The sequence below is a fragment of the Rhinatrema bivittatum genome, chromosome 1 (genome assembly GCF_901001135.1).
Source record: "Rhinatrema bivittatum chromosome 1, aRhiBiv1.1, whole genome shotgun sequence".
In the NCBI taxonomy this organism is placed as follows: domain Eukaryota; kingdom Metazoa; phylum Chordata; class Amphibia; order Gymnophiona; family Rhinatrematidae; genus Rhinatrema; species Rhinatrema bivittatum.
In genome coordinates, this window is record NC_042615.1 from 220,994,223 (window position 1) to 221,019,576 (window position 25,354).

A 25,354-nucleotide genomic window follows, 5' to 3' on the forward strand; every position below is an offset into this window, starting at 1 on the left:
ATTTAATATGCAACATGATGCAAATGTATGCAAATGTGCCAGAGAATTCTAGAAACTTTACAGCAGAATTTTCTAACTATTGCCACAGAAATTTGGGGCAATAATTATTATTGCACTGCAGTCTGCAAGATAGTTCCAGCTTCTAGTTAATTCTATCATCACAGCCTGCTAATCAGACATAGCTTTATGGCTGCCTTCATTTCTCCCAGGAGTTCTAAAATGTCCTATTACCACTTTGTCACTTATTCTGACAACCACACCACTCATTGTTGAATCAGAACTTTCTACACTGAAATACTCAGAGATTAATTTTCAATGGTTTGCATAGGACTTTAGCCCAAATTTTCAGTCAACTTATTTCCGTTATTCCACTTTGAAAATCTGTGTGTGTGTGTGTAAGACAACGCAGCATATGTGCTTTTATAGCAGGTGAAAATGCAAAAGTGAAGATTTATGAAAATTGTTTAAAACTGAAAGGAATGTGCATTAATGGTTTCCCTACCCCCAACTCTGCCATTCTCGGGACGCCTCTTTCTAGTGTGCATACAAATACACGTGGAATCACTTCTGTGCATAACTTTTCTGCGCATAATCCCCGGGGAATTTTCAAAAGCCAATTTTCACACATAAATCTGCATTTTGTGCTCATAAATCCTTTTGAAAACCAGGCCCTCGAAGAGAGTAGATTCAGGGTTAAAATTAGAAAACATTGCTTCACTTAAAGAGTGGAGGATGCATGGAAAAGTCTGCCAGGGCAGGTGGTAAAGATAGAAACAGTAACAGAAATTACAAAGACATGGGGATATGTACAGAGGATCTTTAGCTGCAAACAAGTAAAGGGAAGCAGCTGGTCAGTCGTGGCCTATGGCATTGACAAATGACGCAACGTGGGCAGATTAGATGGGCCTCATGCTCCTCGTCTGCTATCATATTCTGTGTTGCTAGGTCAGCTTCCTTTGCCCTATTCCAGATGCTGGGGAATATAGGAAGCAATTTTGCATTCTGAAAAGTGATAAGGACGCTTAAACATACTGTAACAAAGCTGTTTGAAATCCCATATAAAAGGGGCTTATTCAGCATCTCTAAGGCATGAGGCCTCTCTGCTGCCTTTTACAAACATAGAGCTCTATTTATTAAGCATTTTTCCCATAGACACAGAGTGAGAGAAAACATTTAGGGGTAGATATTCAAAAGCCATTTAGATGGATAACGGGAAAGTTATCCATCTAAATGCATATTTAAAAGGCTTCTCCAGTTAAATTCTAGCCGGATAACGAATTATCCGGCTAGAATTTAGCCAGATAAGTAAAGAGCATTCCTGGGGCAGGAGATAGGCTTTCTGGGGAGGAGTGAAGTTAGCTGGTTAACTTAACCAGCTAACTCTAGACACTCCAAAGGGTAGATCTAAAGTTAGCCAGATACCACATATCTGGCTGACTCTAACTTATCTGGGTATATTTACTGTAGTGGCATGGCTGCACTGCTGAATATCCTGGTTAAATTAGTCAGATATGTGTATCTGGCTAACTTAACTAGCCACACAACAGCTGAATATTTACTCCTTAGTAAATAGGCCCAATGGGATGCAAAGATTTTATTTGTCTGACTCGGTAAATAACTTTTTGCCGGAATTTTTTTTTTTTCAATTCCAAAGGTGGGGAGAAGGGAGAGGACAGAATAAAGCCTAGTGTAGGCAGTGCTACAAAACGGAAACAAACATGCAGGTAGATAACGAATGCTAAATGCACAGCAAGTAGGTAGAATAGATATAGCAGTTCCCTGATTTAAAGTGCTTACAACCTACATACACAGTATATCAGAAAAGGAGACAAAAAAGAGCCATATATATATATTATAATAGAAGAACCGCACAACAAATCTATTTCAATAAATTGTATAGTGTGTTTTTAATTCCTAACACAAGCTCATAGCTTTTTCATAATTCTACATCCTAAATGATGAAAAGGGATTTTCAGTTTCAGTTTCTATTGTTCTTTATTTTTCCTGGGAATCTATCAGTGTTTATTATGACAAGGACAAAACAGGAAAAAATCAATTGAAACAAATTACTCAGTTTTCCGGGTAAATATCTGAATGTATTTTGGTGGCCAGAAGCCAGAATAATAAAACAATATTAAGCAGATTCTCCTACTCACCAACTCAGGAGGATCCCCAGCTCTACCCTCATCTCAGGAGGATCCCCAGCTCTACCCTCATCTCCTGCCTAACCTGTTCCTCTCTTTCTCCACCCGCCTGCTACGAATATCCCTCTCTTCCTCGGCTACTTGCTGAGACTCCCATACTCTGCAGCGCTGCACTTCTGCAATTGTGCAGGGCCAGGGAGCCTGTTTCAAATGCATTCAAGGCACCAGACAGCAGATACTGACTGCTTAGGTGGTGAGGAGATGGAACTTGAAACATGGCAAGGGCAATACTGGAGGGTGAGTGTTTTCATTGGTGAGGGGCGGGACTTGAAAGACAGCATATGCTTTGGCTTCCAGCACTGACTGGAGGCCTTGAAACCAGACAGATTTAGGACTTGGCCACCCCTAAGCACTGATGGTAATGTTGCTTCCGTCCCTGCATTAGAGCAAAGGCACAGTCTCCAGACTCATCTTCTTCCCTTATGTCCCTGAATGACAGGAGCAAAGGGACTTGGATTAGAGAGCAGAGCGGCTTTTATTTGCTCTGGCCTCACCCCTCTCCTGCTGTTCCCGACACAGGACAAGAGCGGAGGAGAAGGAATAGGGAATAGAACAGTATTTCTTTGTTCTGTCCTTTCCAGTCTCACCCCTTCCCTCCTGTTCCCTGTACTGGGAGGAGAGGGGCTGGAGTAAGAAGAAGGTTTTTCTCTGCTGAGATTCAGCAGAGCTGGAGGCAGCAAATCTTTAGTTGGCCTGCTATCCACTCCAACTCAAAGATTTTTGCCGCCCTGGGCACAGAGCTAGTGTGCCTATTGACAAATCCAGGCCTGCATGAAGTGCCACATCTACAGCTCTGGAACAGTTTAAGTATCCTAAAATTAGAGTGAATTTTGGTTTAAACCAATTGTCGCCTTTGGAAAAATCTGGGAATTTTTGAGTGAAAATCGATTTTAACTGAAAACAAAGGACCCTAATGATGAAGCACAAAAGCATGCAAAATTAAGACACTGCTGCAAACGCTTTCTTATTTGGGATTATATTAGTATGGCTAAAACTACAGTACTGTATATACAGGACAACCTGCAGTTCATATGCAGTCATAGCTAAAAGATATAAAGCACATTTCAACCATCCAATAACAGTATTAACTTGTAAAAATGTTTGTTAGGTAGCAGGATTGGCGGGTTTCGGTTTAATCTTCCCATTAATCCAGTCCACATAATTGGACACTCGGGTATAAACTCCGGGTTTGTTGAACCTGCCACATCCATCTCCCCAGCTGATGATGCCATACAGGTATGATATTTTGTCCTTTTCACAGGCCAGCGGTCCACCAGAGTCTCCCTAGGTTAACAAAGAAAGAAAAAATACATTTTTCTGTGACAAATAATTATGCAGTATTTGATCTGGGGAGAACAAAAGAAAAAGTGCATATTGGGTAGGAACCATTTTCGGTTCCATCAGACTCTTAAAAACAGAAATACACTTACAAGACATTGTTGGTATTATACAATATTAAAAAACAGTCAAAGCCATCATGTTCAAATGTTTTATTTTGGACCTGTATTTGTTGCTAAATTAAACCTGCAAAGTAGGGGGTCACTTGAATAGCCTACAGCAGTTTACCCCCACATTATCACTGTGAATACAGGTCTGTCTTGCTAGAATGTTTTATATAATTATTATTGGATTGCATGAGAGAGAGTGATTAATATGGGTGTCATCTTCAGTTGCTTGCTTCCTTTCACATTTCAAAACAATGACATTTCAAAATATGCAAGCCCACGCGGATGTATAATCCATTACCCATTAAGACTCTTTCGGATAATAGAAAGACTAGGGGGCACTCCATGAAGTTAGCATGTGGCACATTTAAAACTAATCGGAGAAAGTTCTTTTTTACTCAACACACAGTTAAACTCTGGAATTTGTTGCCAGAGGATGTGGTTAGTGCAGTTAGTGTAGCTGTGTTTAAAAAAGGATTGGATAAGTTCTTGGAGGAGAAGTCTATTAACTGCTATTAATTAAGTTGACTTAGAAAATAGCCACTGCTATTACTAGCAACGGTAACTTGGAATAGACTTAGTTTTTGGGTACTTGCCAGGTTCTTATGGCCTGGATTGGGTCCATCAAGCTGGTCTGACCCAGAATGGCATGTTCTTATGTTCTACTTTACCTACCTATTCTAAAAATATACACACAAATTTATTGTGTGAAAATAGACTAGGATTTATTCATGTAAGTCCTGATTTGCATGTATAAGTCAGCCATTTTGAAAACATGCACCTGTTGAGGAAATTAACCAGTTTTCTAATTAGTCCGTCAGTTCATATAGTCCTTCTCCAGATCTTCAAGACCCTCTTGGTTCTTCAGCCTGAACTCTCCCCAGTTAACCCACCCAGTCAGTACTATATAACAAACACATTTAATATCACTTACACCAGATAACTAACAGGCATAAAAATACTCAAGATGAAAACTGTATGCATGTGTCTTTTAAAATAGCAACTTTCTTACATAGCTGTTGATCCTGCCCCAGAAAGCCCCTAAGCCACCCCTTTTTACACGCATATATGCGCGTGCAAAAGTGAACATGCGCATGAAATTTCAATTTTTACAAAATACAGAATACATGAGTATATACTAATTTTTACACATGCAATGTTTTGAAAATTCACTTTCATCTAAGGGGCTTACACTGAAATGAGCAAGCTATATCTGGGCTTACACCGAAGTGAAGCCTAAGGGATGTCACCAATGACCTTACTAGTAACAAAAAAAATGTCACTGTCCATATCAGTTGGATTGTCTACTATAGTCTTTCACATAAATCATAACAATTAGACAGTGTGAGAGTAATCCGCTTTGAAGTAATGAAAGGCGGAATATAAATCAAATAAATATGCACATACACAAGCCAACTTTAATATATTTGCTAATGATACAAAATTATTCAAAGCTGTTAATTTACAAGAGGATTGTGGTACAGAGAACCTTGCAAGACTGGAAGACTGGGCATCAAATGACACATGACAAAGTGAAACTGTGTGTAAAATCAGAGGGTCTAAAGCAATTATTCATGCCAATGTGTCTTTTATTTTCAATTATACAAAAACATTAATTCTTATGCAGGGACTCTGTCTCAAATGTAATTAGTCAAAGTATCCATTTAAAATAATCCAAACATGCTTTACCCCTTATAGGATATGCAGTTAGTATGTTTACCACATAAGAAAGTGATGCCTGAAGGGAAGAGCAACCCAACTATAGCTACACAATGCAAGTAAGTTCCACTTTGGGAGTCACACTCCAGGAAAAGGATCTAGGCAACATCATGGATAATATGTTGAAATCATCTGCTCAGTGTACAGCAGTGGCCAAGAAAGCAAATAGAATGCTAAGAGGAATTGTTAGGAAAGAAATATGAAACAGAGAATATCATAATGCCTCTGTAACACTCCATAGTGCAACCACACCTTGAGTATTGTGTGCAGTTCTGGTCACCACATTTCAAAAAAGACAGCAGAATTAGAAGGGTGAACAAAATGATAAAGTGGATGGAGCAATTCCCCTATGAGGAAAGGCTAAAGAGGTTAGGGCTCTTCATTTGGAGAAGAGATGGCTGAGGGGAGATATGAAAGAGGTCTATAAAATAATGAGTGGAGTGAAATGGGTAAATGCAAATCAGTTGTTTATGCTATCAAAAAGAACAAAGACTAGGGGACATTCAATGAAGTTACTTGACGATACATTTAAGACGATACATTTAAGACCGTCGTTTTCTCCGCTTCAAGGTTCTGGGCCAGCACTTCCAGTTCACGGCTCTTCCGTTCGGTTTGGTGACCGCACCTCGTACATTCACCAAGATCATGGTGGTCGTGGCAGCGGCCCTCAGGAAGGAGAGAGTCTTGGTGCACCCCTATCTGGACGACTGGCTGATTCGGGTGAAGTCCTTCGATCACGGGCAAGCCTCGGTGGCCAGGGTCATTCAGGTTCTCCAGTCCCTGGGTTGGGTGGTGAACTTCTCCAAGAGCTCCCTCATCCCCTCGCAACGCTTGGACTTCTTGGGAGCCAGCTTTGACACGCATCAGGGCAAGGTCTTCTTGTGCCCGGACAAGGCTCAATCATTGCGGGAATGTGTTTGTCGTTTTTCTGCATTACAGGAACCCACTTCCTGGAATTATCTGCAGCTGTTAGGGGTGATGGCCTCCACCATCGATATGGTTCCCTGGGCCTTTGCGCATCTGCGTCCTCTGCAGGCAGCTCTCCTCTCCAGGTGGAAGCCGGTGTCTCAGGATTATCAAGTTGTTCTCCCACTAGCACCAACTGCCAGGGCCAGTCTGGACTGGTGGCTGGTTCCTGCGAACCTTGCACGCGGAGTCTCCATCGAGGTTCCCAATTGGGTGGTAGTCACAACCGATGCCAGCCTCGTGGGCTGGGGCGCCGTCTGCGATCGAAGCGCCACGCAGGGGACGTGGTCTCTGGTAGAAGCGAAGTGGCCGATCAATCGACTGGAAACCAGAGCGGTTCGCCTGGCGCTCCAACACTTCCTCCCGCTGGTACAGAACAGAGAAGTGCGCATCCTTTCAGACAACGCCACCACCGTGGCCTATATCAACCGGCAAGGGGGCACAAGGAGCAAGCATGTCTCCCTCGAGTCGACCCTCCTGATGGAATGGGCGGAGATTCATCGTGTCCGGATCGCGGCCTCTCACATCGCCGGTGTGGACAACGTTCAGGCAGACTTCCTAAGTCGGCAACAGCTGGATCCAGGAGAATGGGCCCTATCCGACGAGGCAATGCGGATGATAACCCGTCGATGGGGCGTACCGCACCTGGATCTGATGGCGTCTTCCATCAACACCAAGGCACCACGTTTCTTCAGTCACAGGAGAGAGCACGGCGCGGAAGGGGTGGATGCCCTAGCTCTTCCGTGGCCAGCTCATCGGCTTCTCTACGTCTTCCCCCCTTGGCCCTTGGTGGGAAAGACTCTCCGCAGGATAGAAAATCATCGGGGACCGGTGATTCTCGTCGCACCGGAGTGGCCGCGCCGACCCTGGTTTGCGGACCTCCTACAGTTGGCAGTGGACGGTCCGCTACGGCTGGGTCATCTTCCTCGTCTACTACACCAGGGCCCGGTATATTTCGAGCAGGCCGAACTCTTCTGTCTTGCGGCATGGCTTTTGAACAGCGTCGTCTCCGGCGCAGAGGCTACCCGGAGGCGGTAGTTTCCACCATGCTACGTGCCCGCAAACCTTCCACCTCGGTTGCGTACGTCCGAGTTTGGAGAATCTTTGAGGTCTGGTGTTCTTCCCGAGGGATTCGGCCCACTGAAGCTTCGGTTTCTTCAATCCTACAGTTCCTTCAGGATGGCCTGGAGAAGGGGCTCGCATATAATTCCCTTCTGGTCCAGGTGGCGGCCCTGAGCTCACTCGTGCAAGGAAACGGTTCTCTCCTACTTCAACCGGATTTAGCACGTTTTCTCAAAGGGGTCAAGCACATACGTCCACCAGTGCGGGATCCGTGTCCCTCCTGGAGCCTCAACCTGCTGCTTCGTGCCTTGTCAGGATCACCTTTCGAACCACTCCGTACAGTGACGCTTAAGGATCTTACCCTCAAGGCGGTCTTCCTTGTGACTATCTGTTCAGCTCGTCGTGTCTCGGAACTTCAAGCTTTGTCCTGCAGGGAACCTTACCTCAGTTTCTCCGATTCGGGAGTCTCCCTGCGCACCGTTCCTTCCTTTCTCCCGAAGGTGGTCTCTTCTTTTCACTTGAATCAGACAGTGGAACTTCCGTCCTTCGGTCCCGACGAGCCCCGGACGCTTCGTCTCCTGGATGTCAAGCGCATTTTGCTCCACTACTTGGAGGTGACTAATGACTTCAGGATCTAATAGGAGAAAAAAAATGTTTTTTCCAAATCCATAATTAAACTCTGGACCTCGTTGCTGGAGTAGTTGTGAAAGCAGTTAATGTGGCTGGGTTTAAAACAGGTTTCGACAAGTTCCTGGAAGAAAAGTCGATAAACGATTATTAAGGTGGACTTGGGGAAATCCACTGCTTATCCCTGGGATAAGCAGCATGGACTCTATCAATCCTTTGGGATCTTGTTCTGTACTTGTGGCCACTGTTAGAAACATGATACTGGACTTGATTAACCTTTGGTTTGACACAGTATGACAAATCTTATGTTCTTATGTTCTTATGTACCTGCCTCTATGCATAAAAGGACTGATTTTAAAAGCCCTGCACACGTGAAATCCAGAAGATACGCGCATGGCTGAGTTGCGTGCACACCGTGCGCATCTTCAATCATCTGCGGAACGCACACATCTCCCAGTTTGTGCCGAAGGGTGTTAAATAAAGGGGCGGGCCGGAGGTGGGGTATGGGTGGGGTCTGTGTGGGGCGTGGGAGGGGAGTGGGCTGGCCGGGACAGCGCCATTAGGCACTGTCTCACTGAAGCGTGCCCCGGCATCCGACCAGCCTGTGCATCTTGCTGCTGTCTCTGAAAGCGGGTTAAGTTATAAAACAAAAAAAAAAAGGTAGGGTAGTTAGCGGGGTTTTAGGGTTCAGGGTTAGTAGGAGAAAAGAGAGGCAGGTTAGGTTCCATCCCAGTCCGCTCCTTTATTAGTGAGGACTGGGAGAGAACTGGGATTAGGGCTTATCGCATTGCCGTGCGCATGTAGTAAAATTCCATCCCTTGCACGTGCAAATTAGCACTCGTGCGCCATGAGATATAAAATTGGGCACACATGTGCATGCGGGTAGCAGATTTTATAACATGCGTGCATCGTTTGTGTATGCTCGCTGGCAACTGTACAGATCTTTTAGAGTTACCCTCAAACTGAGAGTTATTACATGCATGTTACAATTATTTAATGCATAAAAAGGTAGATTTTAAGAGCTGCGTGCGGGCACACATGCTCATGTTTGTCAGTGCACACACATGGATGCGCCAATTTTATAACACGCGCACGTCTATGCGCACTTTATAAAATCCACTACCCGAGCGCACATGCATGCACGATTTTATATCGCTGTGCGCATATGCATGTGAATACTGTCTCGCACGCATAAGTGGAGGGATTTTAGTAGGTACGCACAGCAACGCATTAAGGCCTATTTCCCTGTTCCTTCCCTGTTTGCCCCTGTAAAGGAGCAGACTTCCTAAACCCCCCTTTTTCCCTACTAGATCCAACTCTAAAACCCCGCTGACTACCCTAGAATTTTGTGTTTTACTACTTACCCGCAGTCCATAGCAGCAGCAACTTACACGTTCGTTGGATCCCGGTGCATGATTCAGACTTAATGGCACTGTCCCAGCCCGCCCATGCCCTGCTCAGACCCCACCCCTTTTTGCGAAATCCTTTCCAGTGTGCATACCGGGAGATATGCGAATGGCTGCGGGCCTCTTAAAATCTGCATGGCCCGTACGTGTCCCAGTTGTTGCGTCCCGATGCTGCCCCCTAAAGCGGCCCCTGTAGCTACCCGGTGAGCGGGCCACTCTGGGTTTGTCCTCTGGCAGCTTATATACCTTGTTGTCTCCCAAGGCTTTTATGAGTCGTTCCAGCTCATCTCCAAACAACAGCTTACCCCGGAAAGGGAAGGACCCTACTTGAGATTTAGACGAGGCATCAGCGGACCAGTTCCGGAGCCACAACAGACACCGTGGACACTGCTGAAGACATAGTGCGTGCAGAAGCACGTAGAAGATCATAAAGGGCATCTGCCATATAGGCGACTGCTGATTCCATACGGGCTGCCTGTTCAGCCTCCCCCGGGGGAAGGTCTTGGGGCGTCAACATTTGCTGAACCCAACGTAGCAAAGCCCGCTGCATAAGGCTACTGTATACAGCGGCCGGTATCCCTAAGGTGGATACTTCAAATATGCGCTTGAGCAATATTTCCAACTTTCAATCTTGAAGGTCTTTGAGCGCTGTGCCTCCAGTCACCGGAATAGTAGTATGCTTGGCTATGGCCGTGACTGCCGAATCCACTTTTGGAACTTTAAGGAGGTCAAGCGAATCATTAGGAAGTGGATATAATTTCTCCATGGCTCTGGTAACCCTCAAAGAAGCCTCCGGGGTCTCCCACTCATGAGATACAATCTGTGACAGCTTCGGGTGAAAGGGAAACGTCTGCGGTGGAGCGCGAAGCCCCGCTAATGCTGAATCCTCCGTAGTACGTGTAAGATCAAGGGATCCAGTTCTTCCCATCAGAACAGACAGAGGACCTGGGGGTCATTCCCCTCCACCTGGGTGGCATTGTCCCCCTTATCGCCCATATCGTGGGTGAATGAATCCTGAAACCCTGCCTGACCCGGTGGATCCACCAGGGCCACCGGGTCAGGCAGCCTATCCCCGGAGGAAAGGAAGGGAAGCGGGAATCCGCCTTTCCCTGACCCATGGAATCCCTCGGGATCTTTGCTGGGCTAGGAGACTGGGAATCCCACTCAGTCTCCGCCTCCATATATGCTTTATGTAATAATAAAATAAATTTTGAAGAAAATGGATGCTGCTGCTTTAAGGGCCTCCCCCAGGGGATTGGATGGAGGAGGAGCCGTGTCCGAAGACAAACCGCGTGGCCTACGAAGCGGGGACAGCGGAGGAGGGAGATCCTCTCCCTCCTCAGAGCAATCAGCGTCCCTGTCCGAGGCAGACAAGATGGCCGCCGCTCCCGCGCTAATCGGGAGCGATCCAGGCCTCTGCCCCTTAGCATCGTGTGTGCTATGCGATTTTTTTCACTGCTAAATGGCCGCCCCCCCCCCCATGCCGAATCTGAACGCTGCAAAGGCCCCTCGCCCCCGGGGAGACACCGGGAGCAGAGGCCATCGCGGGAGATCCGGAGCCCCGGCTCTCCACAAGAGTTACGCGCCGTCCCCCTTGGCAGCTGGGTAGAAGGTCCACCCCCTCCGGAGGCCCGGGAGACTGTAGGCAGGTGCGGCTGAGGTAGGAAATTTCAACTAATAACTAAAGTATTAAAATCAAATCTCTTCTTTTGTTTTACTTTGCACTGTTTTTGTTTTTTTTTAAAGGTACTCAGCCCACGGGAGACGGCGCTGGGGGGATGCCAGAGAAATTAAAACATCTCTGAGGGAGGGGGAGAGTGACTGGCCCACCGGTAAATCCTCCCCCTCTTCTCACCGGGCTATTGCTGTGACCACTCCGGGAATTGGCTGTAGGGCAATGCCCTGCCTTGCCTGCCCCTGGCTGGCTGCTGCAGAAAAACTTATGAGAAAATCAGAAGGAAACAGAAAACCAATACGCTGCTGTTTTTTTTTGTTTTGTTTTTTTTTAAATGATCCAGTCAAAAGTTCTAAAAGCTGTTTTTTGGGGGGTTTTTTTTTATAAAAAATTCAAACCTGATGGGGATAGGCCCCAGGAAATTTGAGATCAGGACCACAGGTTATGCCTCTCAATCTGCTGGAGTCAGAGAAAATACTGAGGGATCGCAGGTAGCACCCCGGGTTATATGGGGGGTGCTTTTGGCTTTTCTCTGACTCTATCTGCTGGAAGAGAGGCATAACCCAGCAGTCTGGACTGATCCTGGCATGTACAGGGAACAGCCTAATGCATTTTGATGAATGACCCTGTTTATTGGCTCTCTATCCGTTCCCACATGCAGTTCAAGCTCCTCTTATTCACCTACAAGAGCCTTTCCTCTGCAGCTCTTCGCTACCTGTCCTCTCTCTGCCCCTTTCCTTGGACAAATAACTCTTATCTATGCCCTTCTCCTCCATTGCCTTCTTGCTGCACCGTATGCTTGGAATAGTCTTATTGAGTTTGTGTTCCCTCTCTGGCCTTATTCAAATCCAATCTAAAAGTACTTTTTTGAGGTTGCTTTTTAAATTTTAATCCCTGATTATCTCGCTCACAGTCTTATTGATTTTAAACATTTTCTTAAAAAATTAAGAGGTCCATATTCAGAAGCATTTGGCCACATAACTCAGAAGTTATCCAGAAAAATGAATATCTGGGCACTTAGGTGGCTAAATTCTAGCTGGATAACACTTTATCCAACTAAAATTTGGCCAGAAGTCAGGGGCATTCTGGGGGTATAACTCGGAAGAGCTGAGTTGGCCGGCTAACTCTAGTCGGTTCGCATACCTATCCTAAAGTTAACCGGATCTCAAAATCCTCCAAGTTTCTTTTCCCCGTATGTTTATCGGATTAGATTGTAAGCTCTACTGGAAAGAGACTGTCTGTGTTTTTGTACAGCGCTGTGTACATCGAGTAGCACTATAGAAGTGATAATTAGTAGTAGTATAACCTATTACTAAAGGCAGTGTCATTTATTTAGTCTGCACTTCGGCAGCTGGCTCTAAACGGACTTTCTGTTCCATCAGCTTAGTGAGAGTGTTTAATTTTGGCAAAGGAGGTACAGAGCTAGTATCTTACTAGGGACTTCAGAAAATATCATGTAAATAATAAACAATAAAGTTTGTGAAAAATAAATAATTCTCCCAGCCCCTCCATACAGCAGAAATATAACCAACATGTACACCAAGAAATTGGCCATGATATTTAACAGCATTAAGTTCAAGCAATACCTGGCAGGCATCTGTCCTGCAATCAAAGTAACCAGCGCAGAACATACTGTCAGTTATTTCAGCTCCATAAACTTCTGGGCTATGGCACATGTGATCCGGTAGAAGTGGAACTATCGCTTCTTGCAAATGGTTAGCGTATTCTGTTTCATCTTAAAAAAAAAAAAAAGCAAACAAACGTAAAACTAAAAAATAAATTGCACTCGGTTCAAAAAGCAGCCTGACATAGAGGCATTCTGATCTGTTAGAGTACCAACTACACAAACCTGCTTGAGCAGATGTAAATGTGCATTGTCATACAGTGCGGGATGCAAGTTACTGTCAGTTCTGAAGATGGTGTAAAATATGCTTTCATGATCTGCATGGCTCAAAATTCCAAGTGCCGGAATGGACTAAAGCATTGGTGAATGCTGAGTCATTCAATGGTAGATTTTCAAAGTGCGTTACTTGCATTAAATGTTGTTTTATGCATGTAATACATGCTTTGAAAATCAAGTCATGGGTTCTGTGAGTATAGGATTGCATGAACCCCAATCTAGGAAGAATTGTTCCGAGAGGATGGATCAGGGCAAGGAAAAGATTCACCAAACGTATGACTGTACATCTCCAACCACAATGTTTACACTTGCTCGGGAGCAGTTGTAATTTTGTCTGCATGTGTGCCGGGAATATCCATTAATTTTCAAACTGGACTAATGTGCATAAGTCTGCTTGGAAAATCCAGGTTACAGCTGTGAGTACAAAGTACCCATAGGTTTTATGTCTGCACAGGCTGTTGTAAAATTATTCTCATTATCTATTGTGAATGCTTGACCTTTCTTTCATCATATTCAGTAAATGTGGACTTTTATCACACTAACCTATAAACACCATTTAAATCTTATTATAATTTGAATTTGTGTGCACTTTACATTAAATGTCAAGCTTCTTCTGTACAAAATGCAGCACCTCTGCTTTGCAGTGATTAACAGTTACGATAAATATCAAATAAACTAGGGATTGATTTGTGCAGAAGGATATCACTGGCTTGGATAGTCATTAGGACACTTGCCATAGAACTGTATACAGAAGAATGTTTAAATTAGCACAAGGTTGAAACTCATGGGAATTAGCAATAATCATCAATGCTTCAGCATTGTTACTGGCCCATTCGGTCACCTCGTATAATGTTCAAGCCAACATCCAGCTCACATACACCAGCAGATAATAAAAACATTGTATGGCAACATGAAGAATGTAAGGGTGAGGCTTTTTGTTACAAGGTGGAGAATTTATTTATATTTTGACAGAGTGATATTGAATTTCAGGAGGGGTAAGGGTATATGGACTGGACTGGGCTGGGATTGGGGGGAAGGAAGCTGAGAGAGAAGTGTAGCTGCACTCTGATGAGGCAGGGGTGAAGAAGCAGCTGGGAGCTACAAAGCTCTGTAAAAAAAAAGGGTTAATATTGTAATCTATAAGGCAGATCAGATTGCCACAATCCTTGCCATCTTCACATGTGTATAGATTGCAACTTACTCTCATGCATGTGTCCCCATCCAGCAATCTGACACATATGCTGATCAGGGAAAGAAATATTAGGTCCTGGTAAACAGATTGGTTGAACAAACTGTGTCTTCTTGGCACAGTGGTTCCCCTTCTTCTTCAATTTTATCAGCACTATGGAGAAAAGAAAGTTGTAATAATGCTAGCATGTAGGGATTCAGCTGTAGGACTTCAATGCTGCTGAAGACATCATATTCCCTTTCAACTGAAGAACAGGAGGCAAACTCCTAATGAAGCAAACGTAGGCGAGTCAGAAAATTATGAGTGTCATATTGCCAGTAAAATGTACCAGCAATGATGAGGTCAATATTCAAAGGGATTTGTTAAGCTAAGTATGGGTCTTAGCTGGGTAAACCCCAACTTTTCAATTTCTTGGGTCACTGGACAGGTAAGTTTTAGCATTACCCTACTAAAACTTACCCAGGCAAAAGTTAATGGTGTTGGGAGCATTCCGGTGGGAAGCTTAGGTTGAGCAGGTAGTGCCGATATTGAGCGCTGCCCTGCTAACTTCCCTGGTCACTGCGAATGCGGTCCTAAAGTTAGAGAAGGTAACGTTACCTGGCTAACTTTATCCGGGTATATTCAATGGGAGAATTATTCTGGTTAAGTATCACTGAATAGCCCTGCTAAACTGAAGATGGGTAACTTTACCTGGCTAAAATTCCTAATTCCCACGCTGCTCAATATTAACCTCTGTGGGGCTGCACCTAAAACAGTAATCATGAGGTCAACAGTCAAAAAAGCACTGAGATCCTAACTTAAGCTGGCCACATTTTGGCTGGCCAATTGATGCTGACTTTCAGCTGAAGCCACCCAGCTAGATTTTGGACTGAAAATCATTCTAAATCTAGCTGGCTAAAACTTTGCTGGCTAGAATTAGGGTGCTCTGGTCAAATTTTGCTAGCTAGGTCTAGTCCCTTCCGACAGCGCACAGGGAGGACTGATCCCACAGGGGGTAAGGTTTGTTTTATTTTGGTCTGCAGATCCTGCAGTGGATAGTTTTGCTTTTTTTAAAATTTCAGTCAGGCGGAAGGGAGGCTGGCCAGCCAGATTTAGAATTGATATTGCAGTGTTTAGATTTGGCAGGCCAGATTAGGAAGCTAGTACTGAAAATCAGCACAAGCTGCCTTTCTTCCCCAGTCCTGACCTAATCCCACTCCTTTCCCCACCCAAACTTTAGCTGCCTCTGGAAATTAGGGGCTGAATTTCGCCATGCAGCCCAATCAATTTTCAGAGGCTTTGATCTAGATGGCTAAGTCATTACTTAAAGCCTAACTCAATTGGTTTACTGGTATGTCTTTCAAAACATTTCAAACAGCCACATTTAACAAATAAACATACATAGTATATTATTTATGTAGGACCCTCACTTCAAGAGTTTGTATATCAATCAAACTCCAAATGGTAATAGGTCTCTTTACTTTATTTTCAGCAATTTTTTTATATATTTAAATCATTTTCTAAATTTTTTTTTAAATTTTTTATTTTAAACTACTTTAAATGATATCTTTCCATATGCTGACAAACTTCAATGTCAATATTCATATGCAATTAGGTGAATGCTCATCTCTGTATCACTAGCAATAGTCCAACCCTACTTCGATATCAATATTCATTTGCAATTGGGTGAATACTCAGCTCTGTATAACTAGCAATAGTCCAACCCCGACATGATCATGGTTTGAACCACAAGGTCCTGCTTCAGGGGGAATCTTTTCTTGAATCTTCACAAACGTTCCATCAGCTCAATATCAGACCGGCTATCCTCTTATTTTTCTTCCACGACCTGACTTCAGAATCGCAATTCAAAAAACATGGCGGCAATGAGGAGCCTTTTATCCCTCTCCCGGAAGTGACAAATTGTTATACGCAGTCTATCAGGTAGTGCCTTCCAAATCCACAGAATCGCCAAACAATCTCAAAAAATAATAATATAGAAACTTCAAAAATATAACTGCTATATATTTCGATCAATTTCTTCGATAGAAGTATTTCATATATATAACAGAAACTTTCTTAAAGAACATAAAACGATCTACTTGAATTTTTCAGTATTTTCAGTTCCCAACCAGGTCCTCTATTTTTTGTTTTGTTTTTTTTACTATTACAACACAAGTTCTCCACCACATCCAATTCTCCTTCTTGAGCCTCAAGACAGATCCCAACCAGGTCCTCTCTTTTTTCTTTTTATATTAATTCCAGCACAATTTCTCCACCACGTCCAATTCTCCTCTTTAAGCTTCATAAACAGAGATTATCAAATAGGTCCTGTTGCGTCCGTCGGTCTTCGACGGCTTCGCCCCGCTTGTTGCACCCCTATCTTGGCTCCTCCCGCTTACCTGGGCAAGATGGCTACCGCAGCGTCGTCAAGCCGACCTCTCTGGTGTCCCCGGAATGGCTATGGTGCAGCCGTACGCCATTGCTCCTCCCAGGTACCTGCTAGGGTGCGCACGTGCACACAACCCATGTCTATGTACGCCCAGTGGCGTGAACCTCGAGGGCGTTCCCTCATCTGTCGTCACGCCATCCGGGTATATCTACTTCTCAAGATTGCTAGCTCATTGAGTTGGCAAAGACTCGAACTAAGACTGTGTACTCTGCCACTTCCCTGCTGCTGTAGGAAGCTCTACCTCTGCCCTTCGGGGTTTTCTACTAACTTGGGTACCCGCTCCTCGGGGGCCCTCTGCTTTATTTCAGGTGCCATTCAGGGAACAGGTACTCACTCCTCGAGGGCCTGCTCTCCCTGCCTCAGTGCCTGTACCTTCTACAACTATCTGGTGGAATCGCATCCATAACAGCTAACACCAAGTGAGTACTCTAATCTCTCATCTGTCTCATCCACAGTAACTCCTTGCTGGTAACCTGCTGCGGAACCTCCTGATGTCATCTAGGAGAGAAGGGCTCCCTCTGCCGAGGTCCCTGAGACTAAAACTCACCACTGCCACCTGGTGGCTACTTCAAGCTGTATAATAAAAGAGTTCAAATTCCGGTGTTTTGTGTATCAGACTCTAGCCCAGTGCTGTGGCTCCTCATGGGGCTCCTCCCCGTGGGCGTGGTCATTTCCCAGCACCCAAGGATCCACTAAAACACATGTAATAACAACAGATTGCCAACTCCATGGATCCGGCTCAGCTCATGGCATTGCAGGCCATTCCAGGCCTGGCCTAGCGGATCACCGAATAGCAGACTGAGCTGAAAGGACTGATCGCTGCATTTAATTTGTTACACAAACAGATGAACTCACCTTCCACCTCAGGTAAAGAAGCTAAACCGTCTGAGGTGATGATCAAGACAACTGTACCTCTAGCAGCTCCTACCTGCTTCTTGGGAGAAGTATGGAGATGCAGAGACTTCATTAACCAGTGCTGCATGCACTTTGCATTACAACCTGGACATTTCCCCACAGCTTATGCGAAGACTAAGTATATCCTGTCATACCTAGATGGACGAGCCCTGTCCTGGGCATCTTCGCTGTGGGAATGCGAGGACCCGATCCTTCACAACATTGAAGGTTTCCTTGAACTGTTTAAATCAGTTTTTGATGACCCTGACCGATATTCTGTTGCAGGATCTTCTTTGGTTCACCTGAAGCAAGGGAACAAGACCTTAGCTGACTTCGCTATCGAATTCAAGACACCGGCGTCTGAATTATCCTGGGACTCAAGATGCCTGAAGACGCTGTTCTTTGAAGGATTGAACACTCGCCTGAAGGATGAACTCTCAGCTCGAGAGATGCCTGAAACCTTGGCTGAACTAGTGAAACTGGCAACCAGAATCGACCACCGGCTTCGAGACAAATTTCAAGAAACCAAGACTTCCAGGAGACCCTTTCTGAGTGAAGTCCAAGTCAAGACTGCATCCAGGGCTACTCCTACGGTCCCAGCAGCCGGCGAAGAGGAACCGATGCAATTAGGCTGCAACCACCTGACATTTAAATAGAGAAGAACGCGGAAGAAATTAGGGCTGTGTATGTACCGTGGACAAGCTGGCCATGCTGTCCAAAACTGCCCTATATGACCGGGAAATGGACAGAACTAAGTCCTGCAGGAGGACTCTTCTTAGGTCTCACCACTCCTCCTCCGCTCTCTCATCTGCGGTCCTCTACAGTACCAGACTCTTGCCCTAGTGGACTCAGGGGCAGGAGGCAACTTCATTCTTCAATGACTAGTGGAACATCTACGGATCCCCACTTCCACCTTGTCGCCTCCACTACTTCTTTCATCCATCCATGGAGAACCCTTGCTGGGAGAAGTAACACTACGTACCGAACCAGTGTGTCTACGAACCGGTGCTTTCCATATGGAGACCATCTCCTTTGTTTTAGAGAAGGCTATGCACCCCATAGTCCTGGGATTACCTTGGCTACAACAGCATATGCCTCAATTCAATTGGGTCACTCTGAAACTATCAAGTTGGGGTCCAAACTGCCATAAGCAATGCCTGACTGAGGTTAAGCCATTACCTTGTATGCCTACCACCCCAGTAATGCCGGGCTTGCCGCCTCAATACGCATATTTTCAAGACGTCTTTTCAAAAGAAGCTGCAGATATACTTCCGCCTCACAGACCCTATAACTGCGCTATTCGTCTGAAGCCGAATACGGAACCATCCAAGGGCAGAGTGTACCCCTTGTCTGTGGCAGAGAACAAAGCCATGTCTGAATACATTCAGGAGAATCTCAACAAGGGCTTCATTAGACTGTCCAAGTCTCCTGCGGGCGCAGGCTTCTTCTTTGTGGGCAAAAAGGACAGCACATTGCGTCTTTGCATAGATTACAGAGGCCTTAACGAAATAACTATTAAGGACCTGGAATGCCTCTGATTTCAGAATTATTTGATAGACTACAAGGAGCCCAGATCTTTTCAAAACTGGATCTGAAAGGAGCATACAACTTACTTCGCATTAAAGCTGGCGATGAGTGGAAGACGGCCTTCCACACTCGAGACGGCCACCTTGAGTATCTAGTGATGCCATTTGGCCTGTGCAAGGCTCCGGCTGTCTTTCAAAATTTAATGAACGACATCTTCCGAGACCTCCTCTATAAATGTGTTGTTATCTACTTAGATGACATCTTAATCTTCTCACAAGACATCACCACTCACCAAGAGGATGTCAAGAGTACTACAGAGGCTTCGTGAGAACCATCTCTATGCCAAGCTATCTAAATGTGAATTTCATAAGGAATCAGAACCTTTCCTAGGCTACATTGTCTCCAAAGAAGGTTTTCAAATGGACCCACAGAAGCTGGAAAGTATCAAGAAATGGGCACAACCCACCGGGTTAAAGGCTCTTAAGTTTCACCAACTATTACAGGACCTTCATCAAGAATTACTCCTCACTCACAGTACCGCTTACAGCTATGACAAGAAAAGGTGCCAATGTAGCTAATTGGTCTCCCGAAGCGCAAGCTGCATTCCAAAAGCTGAAGGATGCCTTTTCCACCAAGCCATGACTTCGACATCCAGACCCCGCTAAGCCTTTCATCGTAGAGGTCGATGCCTCAGACATTGGTGTAGGGGCAGTATTAAGCCAGGCTGGCGATTCTAAGGTTCCACATCCATGCTCATTTTTCTCCCGTCGCTTTTCTCCTGCCGAGAGAAATTACGGAGTTGGAGACAAGGAACTTCTGGTTATAAAGATGGCATTCGAAGAATGGCGCCCTTGGCTCGAAGGAGCGCAACATCAAGTAATGGTCTTCACAGACCATAAGAATTTTGAGTACCTCCACCACACACAGTGCCTGAATCATAGACAAGCGAGATGGTCTCTGTTTTTCAACAGATTCAACTTCGTGCTCAAGTACCGCCCTGGAGATGAGAATATCAGAGCCGACACTCTTTCCTTTCCGAGGACGTATCCGAAGAGCTGCAACACATCATTGACCCCAAGAAGGTCATATTGGCAGCTACCCATTCGGTACCTGCAGGAAAGACTATCATACCCAAGAACCTCAGGAAAAAGTTATTGGCTTGGGCCTACGACTCCAAACTCTCAGGACACCATGGGCAACGAAGGATGTTGTCTACACTGCAAACATTTTATTGGTGGCCCACCATGAAAGAGGACACGGTCGCCTACGTTGCTTCCTGCGCAAACTGCGCTAAACAGAAGACGCACCAAAACGTCCATGGAGTCTCCTCCAACCCTTGCTGGACCCTGAAGAACCATGGACATATATTGCCACTGACTTTGTGGTAGATTTACCATCATCAGGAGGGAACAACACCATTTGGGTAACCTTTGACAGGTTCTCGAAGATGGCACATTTTGTGGCTCTCCCAGGCTTACCCACCACCAAGGAGCTCACCCGATTATTCATCACACACATCTTCCGCCTGCATGGCTTGCCTAAGCAAATAGTCTCTGATCGTGGAGTCCAGTTCACAGCTAACTTCTGGAAGGCATTATGCAAGAAGTTTGATATAGCCCTCGACTTCACATCGGCATATCATCCTCAGTCCAATGGCCAAACAGAAAGGATGAACATGACACTCAAATAGTTCATTCGTGCCTACGTGAACACCTGACAGAATGATTGGAGCAAACTGTTGCCATGGTCAGAATTTGCCATAAACTCTCATCCAGCAACATCCACTGGATCAACACCATTCGAAGTGGTCTACGGACGACTACCACTACCACCACTGCCACTTCTGTTATCAGGGTTGTCCCCAGCAGTTCAAACAACTGTTAAGGATATCCATCAACTCTGGACTCAGACTAAAGAGATGCTTGAGAAAGCAGGAATACGAGCCAAGAAAGGATACAATGCCCATCACCGCAAGGCTCCAGACTTCAAGCCTGGTGACAAGGTCTGGCTTTCAACAAAACATTTAAGAATCAAACTTCCTTCAGCTCCATTCGCTCCTCGCTTCATTGGACCATTTCCCATTCTCCAACGACTGGGCAACCTCACCTACAGTCTGAAGCTACCAGCTACTTTAAAGATCCACAATGCATTCCACGTCTCACTATTGAAACCAGTGATACCCAGTGAGTTCTCCAACAAGATACCCGACTCTACTCTGGTAGATGCAGAGGAAGACATCGAATACAAAATTGACGCAGTTCTCGATGTAAGAAAACGAGGCAGAGTATGGGAATACCTCCTATCATGGGATGGATGTGGCCCAGAAGACAACTCTTGGACTCCAATGTCCAATATCTTGGATAAGAAGATGCTACAGGATTTCCATCATCTACATCCGCAAAAACCTAGACCTGGTAGATCACAGCATGGACGCCCTTTGAAGGGGGTACTGTTGCGTCCGTTGGTCTTCAACAGCTTCGCCCCGCTTGTTGCACCCCTATCTCGGCTCCTCCCGCTTACCTGGGCAAGATGGCTACCACAGTGTTGTCAAGTCGACCTCTCTGGTGTCTCTGGAACGGCTATGGTGCAGCCGTATGCCATTGCTCCTCCCAGGTACCTGCTAGGGTGCACGCGCGCAACCCACATCTATGTACGCCCAGTGGCGCGAACCTCTAGGGCGTTCCCTCATCTGTCGTCATGCTGTCCGGGTATATCTACTTCTCAAGATTGCTAGCTCTTTGAGTTGGCAAAGACTCGAACTAGGACTCGAACGGTTCCTGTCTGTGCTACTCTGCTGCTTCCCTGCTGCTGCAGGAAGCTCTACTTCTGCCCTTCGGGGTTTTCTACTAACTTGGGTACCTGCTCCTCAGGGGCCCTCTGCTTTATTTCAGGTGTCATTCAGGGAACAGGTACTTGCTCCTCGAGGGCCTGCTCTCCCTGCCTCAGTGCCTGTACCTTCTACAACTATCTGGTGGAATCGCATCCTTAACAGCTAACCGAGTGAGTACTCTAATCTCTCATCTGTCTCATCCACAGTAACTCCTTGCTGGGTAACCTGCTGTGGAACCTCCTGACGTCATCTAGGAGAGAAGGGCTCCCTCTGCTGAGGTCCCTGAGACTAAAACTCACCACTGCCACCTGGTGGCTACTTCAAGCTATATAATAAAAGTTCAAATTCCAGTGTTTTGTGTATCAGAGTCTAGCCCAGTGCTGTGGCTCTTCACGGGGCTCCTCCCCATGGGCATGGTCATCTCCACAGCACCCAAGGATCCACTAAAACACATGTAATAACAACAGGTCCAAGTAGTCTTGCTGTAATCAACTAAAGTTCTCAATTAGGTCAAATACTGAGCTCCAAAAAAATCATTCTCTCAACTTCACATACCAATCATATTTCACAAAAGGAATTTATATCTTCAGAAGGACTACAAAATTAGATCAAGGAATACCAATTGATTTTCTCATTCAGTCCTCATGGATGCACTGAGTCTAACGTGAGAATCCAAAAGTGTTCACGTTTGTTTAGACGGGACTGTTTATCACCCCCTCTTCCTCCCCTATGTAGCTGTTCCAAAATCGACCATTTCAGATCTGCAAAACTATGATTTTCCTGTATACAATGTTCTATCAACGGGGCTGTAAGTTTCGATGTCTTGATGCAGCTACTATGTTCAATTAGCCTTGTGCGAATCTTCCTCTTAGTTCTTCCCATGTATATCAAATTGCACGGGCACTGTATTACATATATGACTCGTTCTGAGCCACATGTAGTCAGTCCACACAAGTTCACCACAATTTCTGAATTAGGAGATTTCCATTGGCTCCCTGTCAATGTTTGGGCACACATCTCACATTTGCAACAACTGTTATGTGCTCCGTGTTCTAGTTTTTCCCATGTGGAATCGAACGAGGATCTGACAACCAGATCTCTCATATTCTGTCCCCTTGAATATGCAAATCTTGGAGAGGTCTGAAACACTTTATATAACAATAGTACTTGCCAGTGCAATCATACAATGTTAACATCCTTAGTGTATGCAGAATATCGCATCACACATGTTAGGTTCTGTTTATATGGTTTTTGTTGGTATTGTAGCAACAAGGTTCTATTAGCAAATAAAGCTCATTTGTAGGCTTTTTTTTATAACATTCTTTGGATATCCCTTTTGAGCAAATCCTGTGCACAGATCGACTGCTTGTAATTTAAACTCTTCTTTATTCGAACAAATCCTTCTCAGACGCAAAAACAGGGATACCGGTAATCCATCTTTCAGCCTTTTCGGATGATAGCTCAAGTATCATAAAAGGTGATTGCAATCTGTCTCTTTTCTATATAGAGTGGTACCAACAATGTATCTTTCTCGTTTGATTAGAATGTCTAAAAATGCAATTGAGTGTTGATGGCATTGTGCAGTAAATTGGTGGGAGTTTTGCACATTCAACCATTGTAAAAAATCTTATAGATCTTCTCTGGAGGCTAACCAAATACAAAATACATCGTCGATATAACAACGCCACACACATACACACTCCTTCACAATCTCCTCATATAGGCTCCCTCTCTCTGAAACCCACACTCAAGCATCCCCCCGCTCTCTTACCTCCCATGCTCTCTCACTCTCCTGCTCTCTCATCCTCCCCTCCCCCACACCCCCTCCCCTCATATAGGCTCCCTCTCCCTGAAACCCATGCTGAAGCATCCCTCCCCCCGCTCTCTTACTTCCCATGCTTTCTCTCTCTCCCCTCCCCTCATATAGGCTCTCTCTCTCTCTCTGAAACAGCATCCTCCCTCTCTTACCTCCCATGCTCTCTCTCACATCCTCCTGCTCTCTCTCACCCTCCCCTCTCCCTCTCACCCTCCCCTCTCCCTCACACACACACACACACACACACACACACATTCTCTCTCACCGGGGCCTTCCATCTTCGCCACAAGCGGAGCACACTCCATTCGTGGCACACGGGGCCTTCCATCTTCGTTGCGAACGGTGTGCCAGGACCATCATCTTCGCTGCGAACGGAGCGCGTCTGGTGGCACATGCGGGATGCACTCCGTTCGCGGCATGCCGGGGTCTCCTCTGCTATCTTCTGCGCAGGGGGGAATTCTGCGCAAATTCTGCGCTCCGCAGTAGCGCAGAATTCCCCCAGGACTTAATGTCTTACTAACTAATTTTATAACAATATAAACAGTTACCAAAACTAGTAAGGCTATTGCCCAAATTTCTGGCGTTCTAGGTCCCCATGGCTTTGCTGGATAGTATTCAGCTGCTATCAGTCTGCCACCGCCAACCTGTTTAGTTTCTGGGGAACTGTTACGTGCTGGAACCAACCCAACTACCTCATGGTCTGCATTGTTGGTAGGTCTTGCTTCCTTTCTCTGCCCTTTGTTTTGTTCTCATCACCTTTCTCCTTGCTTCTAATCTTGAGGGAGTGAAGGGTAGTTGTTTGCAATACTACAACCTCCCAACCCTGCTCCTACCACTATCATAGAATATGACAGCAAATAAGACCCACTTGACCCATCCAGCATCCAGTCTACCCAACTTAACTCCTGATGCAATGCCACAGACTCTATTGCATCCATGATCACCCCCACCATCACCATCTCTTTGAAATTGGTAAATCTCTTTGCTTAACCCTTGCTTTTTAAAATTATGTTATTCTTTTTGTCTTCATTATTTCCTGATGTTGCTACTGAGTCTACCACCTTGGAGCTCCGTACCATCTTCTGTTCTACAGCATTTTTCCCTGAAAAAAAGGTTTGCTTTTTTAAAAAAAAAAATGTTACCTGGCAATTTCCTCCTGCTCTTGTGGAATTCCAGCTCAATCAGATCCAGGACTGGGATCTGGCACCATCAGCCTTCATTCATAACTATCTAGGAATTATTTTCCCAAATGCATATCCTCCCCTGCAGGGACAGATTGGCCTATCAGGGGATTGGGCATGCCCCGGAGGGCCAGTTAGGTTAGGCATCTGTCATTTCCTCTCAGACACCACTGCTGTCTTTGTGGCTCAACTGTACTAGCAGTTAGTTCCTTGTCTTTGTGTGCTGGGCTTTAATTTCGGAGGTAGCAAAGGCAGACTGGCACTCGTTGCAGGTAAGCCAGCACCTCGACTCGCCCGCCGCACATATTTGAAAAAAAAAAAATTGCTGCTCTATTTTCCAGTCAGAGCCCTGCTTGCCTTTGGCCTGCCTCTCTTTGATGCTCTAGTTGGAGCTGCAGTCTCCTGGCCCCAGCCCGCCTTCCTGTCTATCCCACCTCCTTTTTTTTTTTTTTTTTTTTTTTACTAACTGGATGAGCTATATAAGC

At 45.4% G+C, this 25,354-nt stretch overlaps 1 protein-coding gene across 3 annotated transcripts in view; it reads right to left on the minus strand.

The window, feature by feature from the left end:
* Positions 1-1,592: 1,592 nt before the first annotated feature.
* The window catches only part of HGFAC (HGF activator), a 150,307-nt gene continuing 126,545 nt past the window's right edge, over positions 1,593-25,354 (minus strand). For all 3 annotated transcript variants that reach the window (XM_029591941.1, XM_029591931.1, XM_029591922.1), the window contains 3 exons: positions 14,206-14,346; positions 12,691-12,839; positions 1,593-3,488 (listed from right to left, as the gene is read on the minus strand). In XM_029591941.1, the coding sequence (XP_029447801.1) occupies positions 3,309-3,488; positions 12,691-12,839; positions 14,206-14,346 (470 nt within the window). In that variant the 3' untranslated portion in view covers positions 1,593-3,308. The remainder of the gene's footprint in view (positions 3,489-12,690; positions 12,840-14,205; positions 14,347-25,354) is intronic.